The 23,266-nt window shown below is 35.8% G+C and overlaps 2 protein-coding genes across 2 annotated transcripts; both read left to right on the top strand.

Annotated features, from left to right (window-relative positions):
- The first annotated feature begins 2,645 nt into the window (after positions 1–2,645).
- LOC145077035 (uncharacterized) lies at positions 2,646–4,278 on the top strand. The gene is made up of 3 exons (XM_079022816.1): positions 2,646–2,812; positions 3,401–3,894; positions 4,034–4,278. The coding sequence occupies exons 1-3, from the start codon at positions 2,748–2,750 to the stop codon at positions 4,105–4,107; spliced, it is 633 nt and encodes a 210-aa protein (XP_078878942.1). The 5' UTR covers positions 2,646–2,747; the 3' UTR covers positions 4,108–4,278.
- A 2,188-nt stretch (positions 4,279–6,466) lies between these two features.
- Positions 6,467–8,811, top strand: LOC145073288 (protein AUXIN SIGNALING F-BOX 2-like). Its single transcript, XM_079019839.1, has 2 exons — positions 6,467–7,070; positions 7,220–8,811. Exons 1-2 carry the CDS (start codon positions 6,619–6,621, stop codon positions 8,505–8,507), a joined length of 1,740 nt encoding a protein of 579 aa, XP_078875965.1. The 5' UTR covers positions 6,467–6,618; the 3' UTR covers positions 8,508–8,811.
- Positions 8,812–23,266: the final 14,455 nt, after the last annotated feature.

The following is a 23,266-nucleotide window of genomic DNA, read 5'->3' on the forward strand; positions in this document are numbered from 1 at the left end:
AACCTGACATGACACAACATATTTATAAGGTTTAAATGATAATCCGAAACCCGACACGAAATCGACACGAAAATAAACGGGTTGATACGATAATTAAAACGGGTCGGGTTAGGGTCAAACACTCTCAACCCGTTTAATGTCTTGACACGACACGAACCCGACACGACACGTTTGCCAGGTCTAGGTATATATAGGTGTTATCAAAATCTAGCTTATAAACTATAATAATTTATTTTATGGTTTTACCGAATAGCATATTACAATAAACTTATTTATAGGTTAACTTATTTTTACAAACATAAATATATTTTTCATTTAAAAGTATCTCCGACCATACTTCATTTTTATACTTTATTTTTAAAGTGTAAAATAATGTTTAAAGTGGTTCATCATCATTTTAAAAATAGAATGCTTTACATTTTAAAAATAAAATGGAAGACTATATATTTACATTCTAAATTTAAAGTAGTACTATTTATTTTTCTATTTATAAAGTATTTAAAATAAATTTTAATCGAAGCATTTATTTTATTATATATTCTATAAATAAAAAATAGCAGCAAATATAAAGGGGATCAAAAACACTCAAATAACTTTTTCCGCTAGTGTGTTAGCTTAACACTTTTTATAAAGGGAAATTGACGTATTATGGTAATTACCTTTTCGTTTTGTTTATATTTGGACAATTTTTTTTATACACATCTAGATAACGAACATGTTGAAAGTATTCACATATGACCGCTTATAGCAAGTTACATCCGATCATAATAGTCATATGTGATTCAATAAGTTCGTTATCTAGATATGTAAATTTTTTTTTACCCAAATGTGAATAAAAATAAAAGATAATTACCCTGATAAGTCAATTTCCCTTTTTATTAAGGTGATCGATTATAATATTTACAATATTAATAGCTTCATTTAAATTTCTTTAAAACAATATTTATGATCATTTAAATTGGGTACGACATGTTGAGAGTCGTTTTTTGTAGTATAATTATCAAATAACTCTATATATATGAGACATGAACAATATTATCGATGTGGATAAAAACTATTTTTATTTTCTGTATTTAAAATTCATATAATACATACAACAAACCTCATTGAAGATTATGTTCTTATTCATGATATTGGTCTCCATCAATGATACTTTTAGTCTCTATTACAGTTCTTTGGTTCCCGGCTTGTTTGTTTTTCTTTAACAAATTGAACATGCTTTAAAGTATGTAAATCCTAACGTCTCGTTCCCGAGTTTAACAAAAGAAGAGAAGAGAAGAGAAAAGAAAGTCATGAGAGAAAAGAAGAGAAAAGAACGGAAAACAAAGTTTTCTTTTGTGTTCCCGAGTTGGAGAGAAATGAAAGGAAAATGAATTATTTTGTTCTTTCTTTCCAAATCCTCCCAAATCGGAAGGAAAGTTAGGAGGGAAAGTGATCATCCTATTTCCCTCCACTTCCTTCCACTTCCCTCATTTAATGAAACTCGGGAACACAAATTTATTATTTTCTTCTCATTTCCACCCATTTCCTTTCCTTTCTCTCCATTTCTCTCGTTAGGAGTGAGCAAAAACCGAACTGCAAACCAAAAAAACCGAAAAAACCGCATAAACCGAAACCAAAATGAAAACCGATGGTGTGGTTTTTAGTTTTGCAAAAACCGAAACTACTCGGTGCGGTGCGGTTTCTAGTCTCGCAAAAAACCGAACCGCATTGCATATATATATATATATATATATATATATATATATATATATATATATATTAAGTGTTGATATTTATACGAACTAACAACTTATGACAATTAAAATTTCTATAAATATAAATATCTATCTTATCTATCAGATGATGATTGTATATTTTTAAGCATACAGTCAGTGGTATTTACAATAACAAATAATGTTTATGACATTTTTTAACATTTAAATGTGAAAAGTATTAGTGATGATAGGATCATTTTTATGAATACATTAATTAATATTATTGCATGGACATGTGAAACAAATATTATATTAAATTTGTATTATGTTCAAGCGTTAGAAACATTTGGATGAGTGGTTATGTAATTTGATTTCAAATCAAGAGGTGGTGGTATCGGTTCATCTCTAAAAAATTATTAGCACTCCTCATCTGAGTCAAAGTAACTCGCCGAGTTACTTGAGTTTTAGTAAAAAGGCAAAATGAAAAAAAAAAAAAAAAAACACTAACAAAAAACCGCAAAAAGAAAAACCGAACCGCAAAAAACCGCAAAAACCGAACCGCATAAAAACCGAACGATGCGGTTTCTAAATTTTAAAAAACCGAAGTTGCGGTTTTCGGTTCGATTTTGGCCAAAAACCGCACCGAACTGCACCATGTTCACCCCTATCTCTCGTTAAGTTGAACTCGGGAACGGTGTGTAAGTGTTTCGGTTGACACCTGTTGGAAGTATTTATATAATATCATTTTTATCGATAACTTGCTACAACTGATTATAATGGTAATATATGAATACTTCCAACAAATTCGTTACCTAAATATGATTTTTTTTTATCCAAATATGAATAAATCAAAATTATCCTTACAATGCAATTTTCTTTTTTATAAACCAAATTATAAAGTGAGAAGTAAGAACCCGTGTAATAATAAACTATTTGAAATAATGCAAAATATCGGAAAGTGTCAGTTACTTGAACAAACAAACATTAGCTTCTTCTTACCATACCACCATTCGAGGATCAATCGGGAGCTGTTCCCTCTATTTTCGGTTGATGGCTTTGCTGCATACGAACATTAAAATGGACGAATCAAACGAAGATCCTTCTGCAATTAACAGGTCAATTAACTTCTACATCTTTAATTCCACTGCATCTCTGATTTATCTTCGTTTTCCATCATAATCAAATTACATAAAAGACGATGCTTGAATGTGTCAACAGCTCTAAAAGTAGCTCATTTATAGATCTCATCTCATGGAGTTCCTCATCGTAACTTTTTGGTTTTTGGTATTTTCACTTCATGACAATCCAAATTTGAGTAATAATTTTTTTTTGGGGAAAACAGTAGCTCAACTGATACTTTGAATATTTTCATTTTCCATCAAGTTTCTCCATTGAATTACTTTGGGAATTTCCTTATTATCTTCTTATTTATCTTTTGAACTTCTCAAGAACTCAAATCGTAGAGTTTTCAACATCAATCTGTGGTCAGATCAAGAAAAATACCGATTTTCAGATCCGTTTACCGATGAACTGTTAATAACATTTGATGATGGTTTTCGTATGTTTGGAGGTTGACAAGTCAATTTGATGCGCTGGATTTAGTTGTATTCCAGTTGTTTCCTGCTCTTTGTTTTCCATTAACACCATTTTTCATGTTTCCTTCTACCGACAAACAAAACTGATAAAACCCTAATTTACGCCAGGAACAAGAGAAAATCACAAAACGAAGATTTCAATCTTCCTGTATCAAAACACACATGTTTAGAGAAGAGCGTTTCTCCATCCAACTTCCAGTCTGACATTAGTCACTCAAGATTCAATCAAACAGAATCAGCAAAAGATAGCAACAATTTCTTTGAAGATGCAGACTCAGTCATGTCTGTATACAATGATTCTGAAAACGAGCTTCCATATCTCAAGATTTCTCCCTACGATCATCATTCTTCCTCTTCTGTTAATTGGAGTGGTAGAGTCTTTGATACTAGTGTCAATTCTGTAGACAGATCAGAGACAAAAAGCTTTGATGAAGCTTCTATGAATCCGGCTTCTTATGATTTTTACATGTCTCAAAATTTTGAGGAAGAAGAATTGGATTGTGGAGAAAATGAAACCAAGCAAATGGAAGATTTCTTTTGCTCCAATGATGTGATTCCAGATAATTTTGTACTTTCCTCAGGAAGATGGAATGTCAACCAAGGTATTGTTATTGTTCTTAATGTTGACATTGATCTGTTGTAACTATTCAAAGGAAGTACGTATTATGCATCTGTGTGTGTTGTTGTATTTTGTTATATTTTGTGCTATTTACTGATTTAATTTAATGCCAATGAATGCAGATATTCAACAAGGCACCGAGAAACTTACCATTGACAAAGAGTTTGAGCAGTATTTTTCAATGCTTATGCTATAGCATAGTTCATAAAATAAGAACATGCAAAATGTACATTATTGTTGTATTTTTAAGTCATCTGTAAAATATTAAATATTGCGTTCGAAGGTCGGATTTTTGCTTGTGTCATCCTTCTATCTAATTACTATTCCGAAACCAAAATATGTGAAAGGTTTTCGGTCCATTTATTTATTTATCCAATAATGTTATGTGAGGGCATCACAGATCACACTACGAAAGTTGGGATATAGAGTTCAGCCCAAGAAAGCCCAAATTTAGGCTCAAAACACTAATAACGGCCTAGTACAGTTCGACCCTTTGTTAAGCCCATTCTATGCAAAATGGACCCTGATCAAGATCAATATTTCGGACCCAGGTTTTGATCCCGTTTGTACCACCAACCCATAGGGATAAGATAATCACAAAAATGAACATCTTGTAAAAAGATTATATATAATTAAAGAACCATATAAAAAGTTTTTATAACGAGACTTCATTCAAAATACCCATGCGTTTCATTAATTAGCGAGGAAATGGTCCAATTACAATCATGTAATAGTACAAAATACATGAAAAATGCGAAAAAGAAAAATCCTGAAATAGCATTCAACTTTCTGAAATAGCATCCAAAAATATGATCAAACTTTGCACACGTTATAAAGTTATTACCTTTATTTACATTTATTTTTTCTCTTGAAAACCAGTTGGTTTGAGACATTTTTGCACAAGTCTATTTTTTCTTAAAATTGTGATCCTTTGGGGATAATCTTTACAAATCAAAACCTTACAACTTTTTATAAAAAATGACTTTTGACCCTTGTTGATTTGAGATCTTTTGGTGAGATTTATAGTTAGGGTTTCTTGCCATATGTTGGGTTCAGAGAACAAGTATTTTAGTCTCTCTACCAACATCGACAACGTAGTTTATTTCTTATACACTTTAAGATTGCCCATCATCCAATCAGTAACAATTGCATATAAAGCACAATACATAAAGAACTTGAAAACAAAATATGTGTACCGAAAATACGTTAACACTTGAAATCAACACCATTGTACAGTGACTTCCGGTATAAATGTATTAGAAGCGCAGAACCAAAATTAAGCCTGTGATTTTGAGTCATACCTACATACCTAAATGAATGGCATATATGGAATGAGAATTGTGAAATTAATACAGAGGCTTCAAGAATTCGATATTCAAGACGCATATGCGTTGATTTTGTTGAGATAAGGAAAGGTATGTAAGGAAAAGGTCATACTTAGTTGGTGCTTATTAGTGATTGCAGGAAGGAAGTGGCGAGAGGCAAAAAAAGGAAGACGATGAGACACCGACTATCGTGAGGAAGGTGTCCATAAACCTCGTCTAAAAGGATTCTAGTGACTTAGAAAAGGTAAGGGTATTAAGGTCCATCTAGAAGGTAAGGGTATTATTGTCTACTTATTTATTTATTCATTTTTTCAATTTTATATTAAATAATAGAAACTATTTGAAAAATAGATTTGATCAAATTCGATATTTTAAAATATTAATGGACAAATATAATATTTAGAGTTTAGGTTAGACATAGATAATATTCATATAAAATTCTTTGGTAATACTTTAAGAGAAATATGATCCATTTGTTTTGCAAACCAAACTCGAAGTATAGACAAACTTGTTAGTTGTGATATGTAAGCATACAAAAATTTCTTTGTTAAAGTTTGAAATCTGAAATATATATGGTCTTATCATTGACAATGACTTAGATATTATGTAAACAAAAAATTAAAACAAGACATAAATAACAAGTTGGTGATTGTTCATGTTGAAAACAAAAATCGGTAAAAATTGTTATAAAATTCAGTCTGATCGAAACCCATTCCAAACATAATGAACCGGAACTAGTGGTGCACATTTTAAACCATTTTTTTAAACTGAACCAAGAAAACCAAACCGTTTTTTTATAATAGAACCGTTGGTAGGGACCGATTTAAACTAATAATAATAATAATAATAATAATAATAAGAAAAATTAAATATCTTTCTATTTTTCTTTCTACATATCTTCCTACCCATTTAAAACGATGACAAATGTATTAAATTAATGATAATATTATCCACATATGACACATGTCAATATTTAAATGGGTAGGAAGATAAATAGAAAGAAAATGTAGGAGGATATTTAATTTCTCTAATAATAATAATAATAATAATAATAATAATAATAATAATAATAATAATAATAATAATAATAACAATTGAAAAAATGTTATTTTGCCGGTTTTTCTAAAAAAACTGAAAAAATCTGATTTTTTAATAACGTCTCACTTCCAAAAACCTGAAAAAACCTAACCATAATCAAAACCAGTTTTCCTATAAATGGTTTTTTAAAATTGTTTTTTAACATGAACCGGGTTAAACCGGTGTTTGTGCACGATTCCCAATGGAACTGTTTTCATACGATTCCTATTGGAGGTTGCTAGGATTTTTCTAATCGCTGATCGCAACATTAATCAACAACCAAATCGTAGTCAGTAGTCACAGAGATGACTCATCTGCCGGAAGAAGTAGTAGAAATCATCATCAATAGGCTTACCTCCAATCGCGATCGCAATTCCGCCTCCTTGATCAACAAATTATGGTACACAGTCGATAGATACAGTCGACGCGTCGTGTATGTCGCCAATTGTTACGCTTTATCTCCTGAAAGAGTCGTCGCGAGGTTTCCAATGCTCCGATCGCTAACTCTGAGAGGCAAACCCAATATTTCCGACTCTAGATTGTTCCCTAGGGATTGGGGCGGCTCCGTCGATCCATGGATTGAAGCCATGTCGAAGAATTGCCGGTCCTTGGAGGAACTCCGGTTGAAAAGGATGGTAGTATCTGATCGGAGCCTCGAACTGACCTCAGTTTCTTTTCCCTACTTCAAGTCTCTGATTTTGAGCTCCTGTTGTGGCTTCACCATCACTGGTCTTTCGTCCGTCGCTTCCAATTGCTCGTAAGCCGCCTTATTACCTTATTCTGGAATCTTCTTGCTTTTTAATTTTAGGTTTTACACCTTTCATGATCCAAAAAAAAACAAATGAACTCTGTAGATTAGAATTGTGATGAATATGATTATATACATATATATTATATGTGTTGCAGGATGCTTGAGCAATTGGAAGTGGAAAAGAGTGATGTTACAGATAACAGCGGGGGAGAGTGGCTGAGCAACTTCCCTGAGAGTTTATCTTCCCTCGTGTCCTTGAATATCTCATGCATTAAAGGACTAGTGAATCCCACAGATCTCGTACGACTTGTAGCCAGATCTCCAAATCTCACAAATCTTGCATTAAACAAAACAGTGACTGCTGAGACCATCCGAAGAATCCTGTTAAAAGCTCCTCAACTGATGCACTTGGGTGTTGGTTCCAACATCCCACACTTGGAGATACAATCTTACATTCAACTATCATCATCATTTCACAAGTGTAAATCAATCCAAAGCCTCACATTCTTCTACCTTGTTCCTCCTATGCTTCTACGAGCTATTTCTCCAATCTGCCCCAATCTTGTTCATGTCAATATGAGATATGCTACTGGAATCCAGAGCTCCGAGCTCATCAATTTCATAAAGAAGTGCCCAAAGCTTCGTCGCTTATGGATTCTAGATTCTATTGGAGATGAAGGCCTTGAGGTTGTATCTTACACCTGTAAAAACCTTGAAGACTTGAGGGTATTCCATGGCCGAGCAGAGATTGGTGTAACAGAAGTGGGTTTGACTGCCATATCCACCGGTTGTCAGCAGCTCAAGTCTCTGACATACTTTTGCAAAAGAATGACAAACGCAACCCTTGTTTCTTTTTCCAAAAACTGCCCAAAAACCACTTGCTTCAGACTAATCATCTCAACCCCAAAACAGCCAGACCACACAACTCAGCAACCACTTGATGATGGTCTTGGGGCTATCGTACATTCATGCAAGAATCTGAGAAAGTTGAGCCTTTCAGGGCTTCTTCTAACAGACCAGGTATTCCTCTACATTGGAATGTATGCAGAAAAATTGGAGGCACTTTCTGTATCAGATGCAGGGGAGAGTGATGCGGGAATGCATTATATGTTCAATGGATGCAAGAATCTAAGGAAGGTGGAGATGATTAATTGCCCTTTCGGTTTTGATTTTGATGATGGTGATGGTGTTTGCAGTGGTTTATTTGAGGAGTATGGATCATGTATGAGATCCGTATGGATGTCTTCATGTAGAACCACCCTGGGTGGATGTAAGATGATTGCACAGAGAAGCGAGTCTTTGAATGTTGAGGTTATTAACAAAGAAGGTGACATCGAAGAAGAAGAATATCCAGATGATGATATGAAGGTTGATAATTTGTATATGTATCAGGCATTGGATGGACCACGTGCTGATTCTCCATCCCACATATGGACTCTCTGAGGCTAATGTCATAAATAAGGTAACAAACTATATATATATTTTTTACAAAACATCATTAATTATTATAAAAAAAAGTTATGAAGGGTACTGTTTTGTGAACAAAGTGTTCTAGGTTATATCAAGAAGGGTGTGCAAAAGCCAAAAACTAGTTAAATTTGTGTTTTTTTTTTTTATGTATAAATTAACAATAAAACTAGTTTTACCATCTTTTGGTAAGTTATTTAGAAAAATATTATAGATCTGTAAAAAAAAATGGTCTATTGTTGGAGAACCGAAGGCTGTATAAACTTTGCATCCATCCAAAGAGCTACACGATCAGGGCGTATCCAGATAGTTTTCATATTGGGGTAGTAGATCAACTATATGATTAGGTCATATCAATTTGGTTAAAATAATTGGGTCGGGTCAAAAAAATGGTCTATTGTTCCATTCCAATAAAAATGTCAAAATCCACATATACCTTATGAAAAACAAAAAAAACATACATCAAATACTTCAAATGTATTATTCGAGTTTGAGGTCATAAAGTTTTTATATATTTTTCATGTTTTATCTTTTCTTTGCTTAAAACATACATCAAATACTTCAAATGTATCTTATTTGTATAATAAATAGAAACGTTGATACAAAATATTACTCGACTAATACCATCCAACTCTATTAAGTAAAACTTCCATAATCTCGTCTTTTTGGAGTTTATGATCACATCATACAAATACCATCATGGAAGCAATCATTGATTATAGATAAAAAAAAAATTTAAGTATATATCGACGGAGTTGTACGTCCTCTTTGACAACTTTCCTCAAGGTATATTTTGCATGCAGATAAGCGTTCTCTCAAACTTCATTATAGAAAATGAAAAAAAAAAATTAGAAACCCAAAAATTAACATGATTAAGTGCAATCTGACTTTCTTTCATTCATATTCCAAAAGCAATCTAATGGCTAAATCCCTTGAAGGAGAGAAACAATTTGGTGGCATACCTTTGAATTTGAATATTTAGTCATTTTGAATATGTTTATTTGTGGGGAGTTTGGGAGCCACACATTACAAGTGATCTTGATATTTCCTGCAAATACGATTTCTATCAAGCTTAAATCATGCAAATAAAGTTTAAAATGTACATACATACATGATCAATTTCAATCGGACTCTACTTTATTAATGGTTCCTATAAAGACCCAACAAAACTTTGATATTTTTTCGGTCATGGTCAATTTGGAAATTATCAAACACCAATGAAAACAATCACAATTTCACCACTTATGGTAACATGTAATGGTTAAGGGGTGATTGATATTATATGTTTCTTGTTTGGTAGTTTCTTTTAAGAAAGCTAAGGAATGGGTAAAAGAGGCTAAATATGCCTATGAAAGAGAAATCAATCATAGAAACAGAAGGAATTCGATTAATACCTCAATAAACTCAGAAATGGGTGCAAGACCTTGGATCTTCTTCTTCTCCTTTGGATCTAGCCTCCTTCTTCTCTTTAAAACTTCAAGACTCACACAAGAAATGCTCAATACTCAAGGAAATGGTTAGGGTTTGCTAAATGATGCTATGAGGGTGAAGGGGACGAGTTTGGGGCTCATAAGGTGGTTTAAATAGGGTGCAAACCCGGGGATTTAGGGTTTCTACCTGGCAGGCAGACTCGCCGAGTCCCGAATATGGAGTCGCCGACTAACACGTGCTCGAAATCTCGTCCCTACTCGACGAGTCGGGCCATAGACTCGCCGAGTCCCCCTCGAAAACTTCTAAATAAATGTCACGGAAGCAACATACCAGAAATGAGGCGTTACAAAAGGAAATCAAGATAACACTACTTAGAAAGAACTATAACCCTATAAATTCTAACACTCCATCTCAAGCCGGAGTATAGATATTGACATGCCCAGCTTGTTACAAAAATAACTAATTCTACTCTAGGGTAACTTTTTTTTTTTAAACCGGCAAATACAAATATATAATCTACTCCTAAACTAACACCTAATTTCACCTATGTCCACGACGGGACTTGAACCTTCAACCTCAAAGAGAAAGGGCACCGTCTGATACCGTTGGGCTAGAAGCCCTTTGGTCTAGGGTAACTCTTTGGTGAACACATCAACTAGTTAACCTCTTTCATTGACATGGGAAATTGTGATCGTTCCATCTTCTATCTTTTCTCGAGTGAAATGACAATCCACTTTTATGTGCATGGCTCTCTTATGAAATACTTGATTGTTGGTAATTTGGCGTCATTGGTTTCAATTGAGGATACCGAGTCTCACCAAAGGGACTTCATTTTTATGGCTAAGGACTCTTCTTAAGGTCTGAAAGGACAACTCAAAATGACAAGAACGAACCATGCACAAGATAGGACCTTTGGGACAAGAAAAGCAACATAAAACACATGTATGCATGACGTACTCCTCCTGCCATAATTACGAAATTTCCACTACGACACAAAGCATAACTTCTTGGACTTAGGGACCAAAATGACATGAAATAGAATTATAGGGATGAATTTAGAAGTACATGAACATCAAGATGTTACAGTTCTCCCCCACTTGAACTAGACTTCGTCCTCGAAGTCTGTCGTGGTGAAAAACTTAGGATAATGCTCCTGCATATCAACCTCCAGCTCTCAGGTCCACTCAGATCCCATCCAGTGCTGCCACCATACCTTTACCAAAGGTATTTCCTTGTTACGTAAAACCTTCATCTTCCTTTCCAGGATGGCCACCGTTCTCTCAAAATAGTTCAGATTCTCATTGACCTAAATATCATTCAAAGAAACCACTGCATCCTCATTGAAAACATATCACACCTTTCCAAGGTGACCTTCAGTAATACCATGTCGCAAACCTAAAACTCCAGCTCAGATCGGTGCCGGTCGACATAGCTCTTCTGCCGACTCTTAGTGGTCTGCAGTCTCTGCCTGATCTGTTGAATCGGCTCTGTGGTCAGAAGGACCACTTCGGTCCACCCCATAACCATGTGACCAACCTCGCCCCAATAAACCAGGGTACAACATATATGTCCATACAAGAGCTCGAAAGGCGGATCACTAATGCCAAAGTGATAACTGTTGTTGTAGGAAAACTCCACAAGAGGCAGGTAGGAGTCCCATCTCCCACCGAAATTAATAACACCAGCCCGCAACATATCCTCAAGGGTCTATATCGTCCGCTCACTCTAGTCGTCGGTCCACGCATGATAAGCAGTGCTGAAGTCCAACCTCATGCCCAGTTCCTCATGGAACCTCTGCCAAAAACGAGAGGTAAACCGAACATCACAGTCTGAAATAATGGACACCGTAACCCCATGGCGACCAACGATCTCGCGAACATACACATCGGCTTACTTCTCGACTGAAGAACTCTCCTGAATTTCCAGAAAGTGGGGAATCTTTGTCAATCGATCCACGATGACCCATATAACATCAAAAACCTTTTCCGTCTTCGGCAACTTGTGGATAAAATCCATCGAAATCTGTTCCCATTTCCACATGGGAACCTACAGAGATTGCAGCTTGCCATGCGGCCTCTGATGCTCAACCTTGACCATCCTACAGGTCATGCATCTCTCAACATACCAAGCTATCTCTCTCTTCATACATGGCCACCAATAGCTCAATCTCAAATCTCAATACATCTTGGTGGCCCCCGGATGAATAAAAAAATGAGACTTATGAGCCTCCTCTAACACAATATGTCTGACCTTACCGGACATCGAAACCCAGACCCGACCACATCGGGTCAACAACCCACGACCATCTGTGACAAATCTGTCAATCTCACCCCTGGTCTTATCTTTCTTCTAATTCTCTTTCCAAACACCCTAAGACCGAGCCTCCCTGATCCAACCCAAAAGAGGGGGATCCACCAATATCCTCATACGCATGTCCCTATCTGAAGATCCAGCCGACTTGCGGCTCAAAGCATCCGCCACCATATTCGCTTTACCCGGATGGTAAAAGATTTCACAGTCTTAATCCTTGACTACGTCCAGCCACCTATGTTGCCTCATGTTTAGGTTCGGTTGATCAATAATATGCCTCATACTCTTGTGATCAGTGTAGATAGCACAACGGACCCCATAAAGATAGTGTCTCCAAATCTTGAGGAAAAAAATCACTCCCCCAAATGCAGTTCATGGGTGGGATATCGCGTCTCGTGCAGCTTCATTTGTCGCGAAGCATAAGCTATCATCCGTCCTCTCTGCATGAGGACTGCCCCTAGGCTAGTGATGGAAGCATCACAGAATACCACGAAATCCTCAATTCCCTCCGGGAGAGTCAAAACCGGGGACTCACACAACTTCTGCCGAAAGATCTCAAATGCCGACTGTTGCTCAGGGCCCCATCAGAAATCCACTCCTTCCTCGCTAGACGAGAAAGGGGTACCACAATCTTGGAGAAATCTTGAATGAATCTCCGATAGTTACCTGCCAAACCCAAGAAGCTCCAACTATCTGAGGGAGACTTCGGAACCTCCCACTGCATTACGGCCTCGATCTTGGTTGAATCGACCAAAATCCCATCCTGTTTAACAATGTGCCCAAGGAACTGGACCTCTTGTAATCAGAAATCACACTTTGAGAACTTGGCATAGAGCCTTTCTCGCCTCAAAACCCCCAGAAGCTCGTGAAGATGCTCATCATGCTACTATCTAGTCTTGGAATATACCAAGATATCATCAATAAACACAATAACAGAACAATTGAGCATTGGCCTGCATACCCGATTCATCAAATCCATGAACACCGCAGGCACATTAGTGAGCCCAAATATAATCACCACGAACTCGTAATGCCCATAACGAGTCTGGAACGCGGTCTTCCCCACTTCCTCCTCTCTCACTCTAACCTGATCATACCCATACCTAAGATCTACCTTGGAGAACCAAGATGCACCATGCAATTGATCGAAGAGGTCATTAATCCTCTCTAAGGGATAATGGTTCTTCACCGTTAACTTGTTAAACTCCCGGTAATCAATATAAATCCAGTGTGAACCATCCTTCTTCCTGACGAACAGTATTGGTGCTCCCCATGGAGAGCTGCTTGGTCTAATGAACTGCTTGCCTAGCAACTCCTGCAGCTGAGATGACAACTCTTGCATATCAGGCGGTGCCAAACAGTACATCGCCTTGGCAATCAGGGTCGCACCTTGCACAAGGTTGATCCTAAACTCGAACTGCCTCTCGAGAGGCACACCGAGAAACTCCTCCAGGAATACATATGCAAACTCCCTGACAACCGGGACCTCTAAAACTGAAATATGATCCCCAACACACGTATCCACCACATAAGCCAAGTAGCCCGCACACCCATGCTGAATATACTGACGAGCCTTGGGCACTGATAAAACCCTGAACCCATCCTGGTTCCCTCTCCATAGATAACCAGTTCTCCCCCACTTGGGGTTCGAACTACCACTTGCTAGCCCTCACAATATATCATAGCACCAAACCGGCTCAACCAATCCATGCCCACAATCACGCAAACATCCCCTATGGGAATAGGGATCAGATCGAGGGAATGAAAGCACAAATCTAGGAATGGATTCAAGGGTTCCTCTAAGCAATCTCCCAACAAGTCAACAAGACACATGAGACTATTAGGGCTTACAATATCAGTTTGTCCCCGACAGCCATTGTAGCTCTTGCATCACAAGGACAGTATATAGGAAAGCACCTGAAGTACCATTTATGTCACTTCCACCACTCTGGAAACTGCATGCACATTAACAGGTGTAATCGCAGGGGGCATACCGAGAAATATTTCCGCCAGCACGCTACTGCTCCTACGACTACAACCAACCAAGGCATGGCTGTTTTTCCAGATAATCGATCCTACTTTGAATGTGGAATTATTGGTCACATCAGAAGGAACTGACGAAATCTGAGGAATGAGGGAGGAAACGTTATAGGAAGAGCATTCGTGATTGGCATAAAGGACGCCATTTAGGACCCCACCTTCGTAACAGGTACATTTCCTGTTAACGGCTTATACGCGTCTATACTCTTTGATTCCTGTTTTGAAAGAAGTTTCATTATACCTAAGTTTAGAAAACTTTTAATCCATAAATCTAGGACATTATATGAACCTTATATAGTAGAAATGGACAACGAAGAATCCGCTAGTACTCAGGAATTACTGGAAAAGTGCCTTTTAACTCTCAATAACCACTCCTTTCACGTCAACCTCATGTCTATGACTAATAGTAGCTTTCACGTCAACCTCATGTCTATGACTAATAGTAAATTTGTTCGACTACGTCACCCAACAAGGAATCTCTAATAATCTACGGAGATAAGACCAACAAGGGTCTTAGAATAATCTCCTATATGAAGGCGCAAAAGTAAATTCACAAGAAGTATCATGCCTTATTGGCATATATCATAGATAAGAGGGGCGAGAATAAGTAAATCAAGGACATACCCCAAGTATGTGACTTTCCCAATGTATTTCTAGAGGACTTGCCCTAACTACTGCCAATTCGTGAAGTTGAATCTTGAATTGACCTAGTCCCAAGGGTAGCTCCAGTAGAAAAATCACCCAACAGATTAGCCCCTTGAAAAATCAAGAGTTATCCGGTAAACTCCATGAGCTTTTAGATAAAGGATTTATAAGACTGAGTGACTCACCGTGGGGATCCCCGGTGTTATTCGTCAAAAAGAAGGACGAAACCTTCAGAATGTGCATCGACTACCTAGATCTGAATAAGTTGAAGATAAAGAATATATATCCACTCCCAAGGATTGGCGATTTGTTCGATCAACTTCAAGGGTATATCTTTATTTCGAAGATTGATTTGAGGCCTGGTTACCATCAACTTCGAGTGCAAGAAGAAGACATTCTGAAGATGGCATTCCGAACTCCTTATGGCCACTACGAGTTCCTAGTTATGCCTTTTGGCTTAACTAACTCCCAAGCAGTCTTCATGGATCTAATGAACCGTTTTTGTCAAGCTTGTCATGATAAATTCGTGATAGTATTCATCGATGATATATTGATATACTCGCGAACAGAGGAAGAGCATGGTCAACACCTTCGAATCATTTTGGAGTTGTTAAGGAATGACAAATTATACTCAAAATTCTCGAAGTGTGAGTTTTGGATCAGATAAGTACATTTTCTAGGACACGTGGTCAGTGATAAAGGCATTCACGTAGACCCTTCCAAGATTAATGCCATTAAGAATTGGGAAGCAGCCATGACGCCAACAAAGGTGCGTCAATTTCTAAGATAGGTAGGATATTATAGGAGATTTATATAAAATTTCTCGAAAATAGAAAAACCTCTCACTATGCTTACACAGAAGGATATAGCGTTTGAATGGAAAGAACACCAAGAATTTGCATTTCAAAAGTTGAAACACATGTTGTGTAGTGCGCCAATTCTTTCATTTTCAGATGGAAGCAAAGATTTTGTCTCCTATTGCGACGCATCACATGAGGGCATGGGATGTGTACTCATGAAAAGATACAAAGTGATCGCTTACGCCTCGTGCCAACTTAAGACTCACGAGAATAATTACACCACCCATGACCTGGAATTGGGAGTTATAGTTATTGCCTTAAAGATTTGGTGACACTACTTGTATGGCACAAAGTATGTCATATACTTGGACCATAAGAGTCTTCAGCACATCTTCAACCAAAAAGAACTTAAAATGAGACAACAAAGATGGATTGATCTGCTGAATGACTACAAGTTTGAAATTCGATCCCACCCAGGAAAAGCTAACGTAGTGGATGATGCCCTAACTAGAAACGAATGAGTCAAGCCTTGCAGAGTGAAAGTGTTCATCCTAACAATTCAGTCAAACCATCATGTCCAAATACAAAAATCCCAAGTAGAGGCACTCAAAGAGGAGAACAAGGCAGAAGAAGGAATACGAGGCATGGAGAAGTAATTCGAGTCCATAGAAAATGGAACCTTGTGTTTCATGGAACAAATATGGGTACCAAAATTTGGTGACATCAGGATTCTGGTACTAGATGAAGCTCACAAGCCAAGATACTCAGTTCACCCAGGATCTAATAAGATGTATCTGTTGGATTAGTGTCTAAGTCCATAACTATTTTGGTATGTACTTGACCTGATGGTGCATGGTCCTTTTGGGTTGCCTTCACCAAAGCAACTTGATAGGATGAATTATGGAGAGAAAGGATTAAATATGATTTATTAATATATTATGGGAATAATATATTAAAGGAGAAATCATATTGTTTAATTAATATTAGTCAAGAATTAATAAGAATTAAGTTTGTGACTAAAAGAGATTAATTAAACTTAAGGGACTGGAATTGTAATTATAACATAATTGCAATTGGGCTATGGATTTCCTTATATTATAAGGTTGGACGAATTCTATAGGGAAACCCATTGGAAATCGTCCAAGGCCTTTAAGGAAAGGAGTCCATGGGTTGCTTAGGGCTTAAGCATCCAAATTAGGGGTTCCTTATTAGATAACCCTAATAGCCTCACTATATATAGAACCCTTATGCTCCAAAAACGTAGTGAACTAGTTGTCTAGGGTTTCCACACGTTTTTGAGAGCCTCTTTCTCTTCTCTTCTTCATCCTCTTGCTCTTGGTGTTTGTGAACCATTAGAGGAGTGACATTTGTGACTCTAAGCTTTCTAAAGTATAACAAGGAGGATTTGAGATTGTTATTACTACATAATAATCAAGGTATGATCTAAACCCTAGTTATATGTTATATTGATTATCATATGCTAGATCTAGGGTTTATAGTCTTGGATAAATTGCATGTACAATAGAGAAACCTAGATCCAAGCATTAGGGTCTGTATGAGCACATAGGATGTTCTTATGACCAAAACCCATCAGTGGTATCAAAGCCTAGATTCGTTTCTATTGTATTGATGCATTATGTAGCTGAAAAATGTTTTCTGGCCTTTTGTTCGACCTGACTCGGCGGGTCAGCCCTACTCGGCGAGTTCCAAAGTGTGACTCGGCGAGTTGGAGCGTCAGACAGAGGAAACTTCGGATTTTGTTGCTGTTTTGCTTAAGGATAATTACCATATTCGTTTTAAACCTATAAAATACGAATTTTATTGTTTCTTAAAGGATATCCTTGCCAAAACACAAGATAATTACCAATTGGTTAGATAATAACTTCATTATATGATAAAGATTGAATTATTTGTATTAATTGGGTAACTTATTTTGCAAGAAATTGAAATTTGGTCAAATATAGATAATGATGAAATTAATTGTTTAATTTAAATTATTTGTTATTTGACCCTTGTGTTATGAAAAGTTTCAATTTTCCCCTTTAGGTTTTATAGTTTAAATTTGAACTCAAAAGTTTAGTTTTGAAATTTAAATAGTTGAAACCTTAATGTTTTGAAAAAGGTTTCAAAACTTACCCTCAAGTTTTGGAATTTAAATTTTGATTAAATGTTTAATTTTGATGTATATTTAAATTCTAAACCTAAATGTTTTTGAAATGTTTCAAAACTTGCCCTCAAGTTTTGGAATTTAAGAGTTGATTAAAAAGTTTAATTTAGGAATGTTAAATTCTAAAACCCTAGTATTGTTTTGAAAAGTTCAAATCACACCCTTATGGTTTTATTAATTAATTAAGGTGTATAATTAAAAGAGGTTTAATAAATCCATAAAAGTTTTGGTTTAGAATTTAATTGAATTAAAAGTATAATTGTTAAATTTGACAACCTAGTATTTTAAAAGTGTAAAATACACCCTATACTATATATAACATTAAAAGTCTAACATTATATATATATATATATATATATATATATATATATATATATATATATATGTATGAGTAAAAGTCAGTCTTACCGTTAGTAGGCCTCATTCACGAAGCTGATCTATAAGGGGTGTTTAAGGAAATTGCCTATAAAATGGCGATTGAATGGGTATCCACTCTTACCCACCGCACTCTTGACTAGTGGAGGGTCGTTAGCCGAACGGGTAGGATAGGACAAAACCTTCCGTTATAAGTATAATGAAGTACAAAAGTAACTAAATGTTTTACAAATTCCCAATCTTAGTTACTTAGGCAAAAGTGAATTGATGCAATTCCATGAAATTACACTTTGTGCCCTTACGAAGACGTTAGTGGAACGTGTGTGGTTTACCAGCACACTAAATGGTTCTAAGCAAAGGTAGCAAAGGGTGACTCAATGTTTGTCATAGTTCGGTGGAGCGTGTGTGGTTTACCGGCACATTGAATAGGTGACTGTAACATGTGAGGGCACCATGTAAGTTTGCATGGTTATTCACACCCGCTTTGTGATCCTTGGCATCCCAGTCACAAACAAGAGGGGCATATCGAGATTTAAACATGCCATTGAAATGTTCAATGAATCTCAAAGGATCTGGGAGTTTTCATAAATTTAAAACTTAAATTTCTTTTTCGTTTTTCGTGGTGGAAATTAGTGAATCGTCATTCACTTACCTTCAAATATTCTGCAACTAGATTACGACATCCCTTTTCTAGGTTGTAGTGTATTGTGTTGGGTCCTAGCCTTAGTATCTCATTTGGGTGATTTACTAAGGACTCAATCAATCAACTAACTTGAATTTGTTTTCTCCCGTTTTGTAGATGTCAAAGTTTGACAACTATGGTCTTCCCAAATCCCGTGGAACAAGCTTTCTGCATAAAGATGATATTCCACGATTCGATCGAGGAACAAGAGATCATGCTTCAATTTCTCCACCTCCTCCAATTATTCTCCTTAACCCACAAGTTCGAAGGCTTGAAAAAGTTCAAGCTCACTCAAACCCTTTTGGCAAGTAAACATGAAGAGGGAAAGTCGGTGTGTGCACACGTCCTAGGGATGAAGTCACACTTTGATAGGTTAAGAATGTTGGGATCCATTGTCTGTGAGGAGATGGCTGTTGATTGGGTTCTTAAGTCACTTCCTAACTCGTATAGTGAGTTCGTAAGAGAGTACTATATGATGAATTGCGACGTGACCCTTATAGATCTCACCTATATGCTTATTGCTGCTGAATCAGCAATGGTTTGGCGCAATAGAAAAGCAAAGTTGATTGATGAATCTGCCTTCAAGACCTCTATGAATATAGACAATGGCAACGAAATACATGTTATGATCGAAAAGTTTGATCATAAGAGAAAGGCAATGTCTGAAGTAGTTCCATGTCCTATTCCAAAAGAGTCAATTTGCTTTTATTGCCAAGAGAAGGGGCATTGGAGACGAAGCTGCCTTATTTACCTATGAGATCTAAGAGATGGGAGAGTCAAAACGTATGACTCTGCTTTAGGTAAAATCCGTTGACTAACTCTTTTAAGCTTTTATTCTAGATTCTTAATACATAATGTGATAAGATTACAATTGATGTTTTGTAGGATCGAAGAAAAGAATGGAAGCTTAAGGGAAGAAGTGTGCAGAATCTAACCGTGAAGAAATGGATTTCAATCGCATTACTTGAAGATTAGATTCTTGAGCTACTTTCTAGAGTTAGAATTAGATTGCTAAGAAATATGTATTAGCATAGTTTTTCAATGAATTGCATTGTAAGGACAAATTTTTTTCCGCAATAAAATAAATTTTGATTTTATATTATTTATTTATCCTTGCAATGGCATGTATGAAAACTTGATGTTTGAATGTTTCAATTATTAGCAATAATGGATTTGATTCTTAATTATGGAAATGTCAAAAATTTACCAAATAAGGAGAGTTTATCATCGCCCAAGTTTCAATTGGACAGAAACTTGGAATCATGCAACTTGGTTGCATGATGAATGAGAAATTTCATATTTGGAAATTAGACTAATTCGTTGACAAAGTGTCAAGTGAAGGACTAGGAGATCGAGTACACAAAGTTGTGTGTTGATCAAAGTCCACCATAAGAATAACAAAGATATTCGTCATGATTTACTAAAGGTTTAGTAAATATGATTATACTTATAAGATCAAGTGTAATTTTGAATTGATTGAAAAGGTTTAAATCAATAGCAGAACGAATAAGAAGAATCAAGTAGGCAGAAAGATAAAAGTTTCTCCATTCTACGAAGAAGGGAGAGTACCTTTTATGCTTTATGATAATGATTAAGAACCATATCTCAATTGATCCTCTAAGTGAGTCTTAGTACAATTGTATGTCTAAGAAGAGGAATCAAGAATTGAATAAATGGTTAAATAAAGAAGTCAATCATACTTCGTTCCAAAACAAGTCTTAGAGTTAAGATTGTGACATTGAGTGATAAGTATTAAGAAGGTTTATAACATTCATCAAATGTGGAAAGTTGTGATGTCTTGGATAAGACAAAGATCAACTAGGACCAATTTATGAAGTGTTTTGATAAAAACTACACTAACTCTTGAATATTTGTTTGTCAAGAAATGTTTATTGGCAAAAGAATCTAATATGTCAAGGAGTCAGTGGGAGTCTTAATGGTCTTGAAAGGTTTCAAGAATAAATCAAAATAAACCTTACCGATCATCACTAGCACACGAGTTGAGGTTTACAACCTATCGTGTTGACACTATATTGTTTCTGTGTCGTTCCAATTGAGTTAATTATGCATGTGAGCCCTATGAGTTCTCATTTGAATGCATAAAAGGCAAGGACCTTGATCAATGAAAAGTACATTGATAGGAAAAGGTAAGCTGCTTAACTACTTGGAAGACATGGTGGGCAACTGTGCTACCATAAGGCAAGAAATCAAGATTAAGAAAGTTCGGTTCATATGAGTTTGAATTTGTCTTAAACCTTGGTTTTGACAAATTCACATGGATAGGAACACATACACCATTAAAATCTAAGTGTCATAAGGCAAGAAATCAAGATTAAGAAAGTTCGGATCATATAAGTTTGAATTTGTCGTAAACCTTGGTTTTGACAAATTCACATGGATAGGAACACATACACCATTAAAATCTAAGTGTCATTATATTCCCTCCTTCATGAAAGTGACTGTGAGGAAATGCTTTCACTAAGAAAGATTTTAAGAAGATAGTGATTGTGAAATTGAATTCTCGAATTCGATTATGGTTACGGTATCCCTTTCCATGATTCGAATTGTGAGATTTGGCAATTAGTCTGAATTGTTTAGACACACATATGAGCTATCTAAAGGAAAGGTGTATAAGCATAGATAAAGGATTATTAAAGCATTAGGTATTAGAAACATGAACTTAAGAAATTCAACAAGTATTGTTTTTCTGGAAGTTAAGCTGGTTTCTGAATACATGTCAAAGCTAGTGGAAGCATAAGTGTTATGTTTTATAATAATAATCATGATACTGGGAGCGTAAATGTTATGATTGTATGATTATTATGGAAAGTATTGCAAGTTAGTAATATTAATTATAGAAAACAATAGTTATACTTTGCAAAGTTGCAAGAGTTGAAAAGTTGTTTTGCTATAATTAAGGGAGAAAATATTATGCTTCATTTCAAATCTAAAGGCTTAGGTTATGGAATGTTAATAATTTAGTCAAGGAAACATAGTGTGTTCAAAATTTTCGATTATGATTACGGCATTCCTCTTCATAGTTTGAATTTTGAGAACGTAGCACATAAAATATTATGGCAGAAGATCGATAAAGTATCAAATCTTTATGTAAGACATTATGCATCGTGTCCCATACGCTTCGGGTTTAGGATCGATTGCAAATGCTATAATATTTGACCATTATAAAATTTTCCAAATGTCTAGCGCATTTAGAGGAAAGAAAGACAATAATCGGTTTTGACTAAGATAATTAAACAACTATCAAAGGACAATCCAAAGCTCGACGAGGATTGGTCACTTGTGAGTAGTTGGAAGTACAGTATTGAATGGACCATATCGACATTATTATGAATAGATATGATTCTATTAAGAATGAGTTGTCATATGAAAAATATGGAAACGTGTCCATATTGGGAATTGAATATTGAAAATCTATGTCTAGATTAGAAACTTTTATGCAAAAAGATGTTCAAAGGAATGTACTTTGAGTGAGAGACATAACATCTAAAGAATTGTCTTGTAACAATCTCCGATAGAGGACTTTGTAATATCATTGGCAATAGTCATTGTGACTTTTGTGCTATGACATTACGAAAGGATCATTGCATAAAATGTTAGAATCTAACATATTCTATAAGTGGCAAGAATTTGATATTCTTTCACTTATGAAAAAGGATTTGGAGTTGTGAAATGAGTATGATTGGAAATGTGTTCATTTGATCTATTTCACAAAGTAAGAACCATAGATAAACATTGTGTGCATGCTAAGAGCATGGGACAAGTGTTGTAATAATTCAAGTAAGAAGTTGATTACCCGAAACAATAAATAATGAGTAATCGATATGGTGATAAATAGAAGGTGTTTTATTTATACTCAAAGGTTTGAGGCCATATGAGATTAGTATTATTCTTGTGTTTCACTTTGCATGTTTTGACTTCCTGAATAATTTAATTGGCTTAGAACAGTCAAATTATTCGAACGGGCCACAGTCGTTCATATGTTGGAAGTAGGTATGAATAAAGACTGTCATGAATTGGTGTGTGGATTGTCTAAAGAGTATTAGACATAAGCAAATGTTTGCTGCAACGTTCATGAGTGCTTATGAATATGATTTGAGCATTGGATTAAACCCACGCTCACTTGGATCACTCTATGAATTGTATCACAAGTGATTGGTGAGACGATAATATCTTATATTCTTGAAACCGAGATGTGTGAGTTGTATCTTACAAATCGGTTGCACATTGATAATATGTAAACACACCAGTAACTTGGTGTCATAAA

Source organism: Lactuca serriola, chromosome 9 (genome assembly GCF_051521515.1).
Source record: "Lactuca serriola cultivar US96UC23 chromosome 9, Lser_US96UC23_V15, whole genome shotgun sequence".
Taxonomy (NCBI): domain Eukaryota; kingdom Viridiplantae; phylum Streptophyta; class Magnoliopsida; order Asterales; family Asteraceae; genus Lactuca; species Lactuca serriola.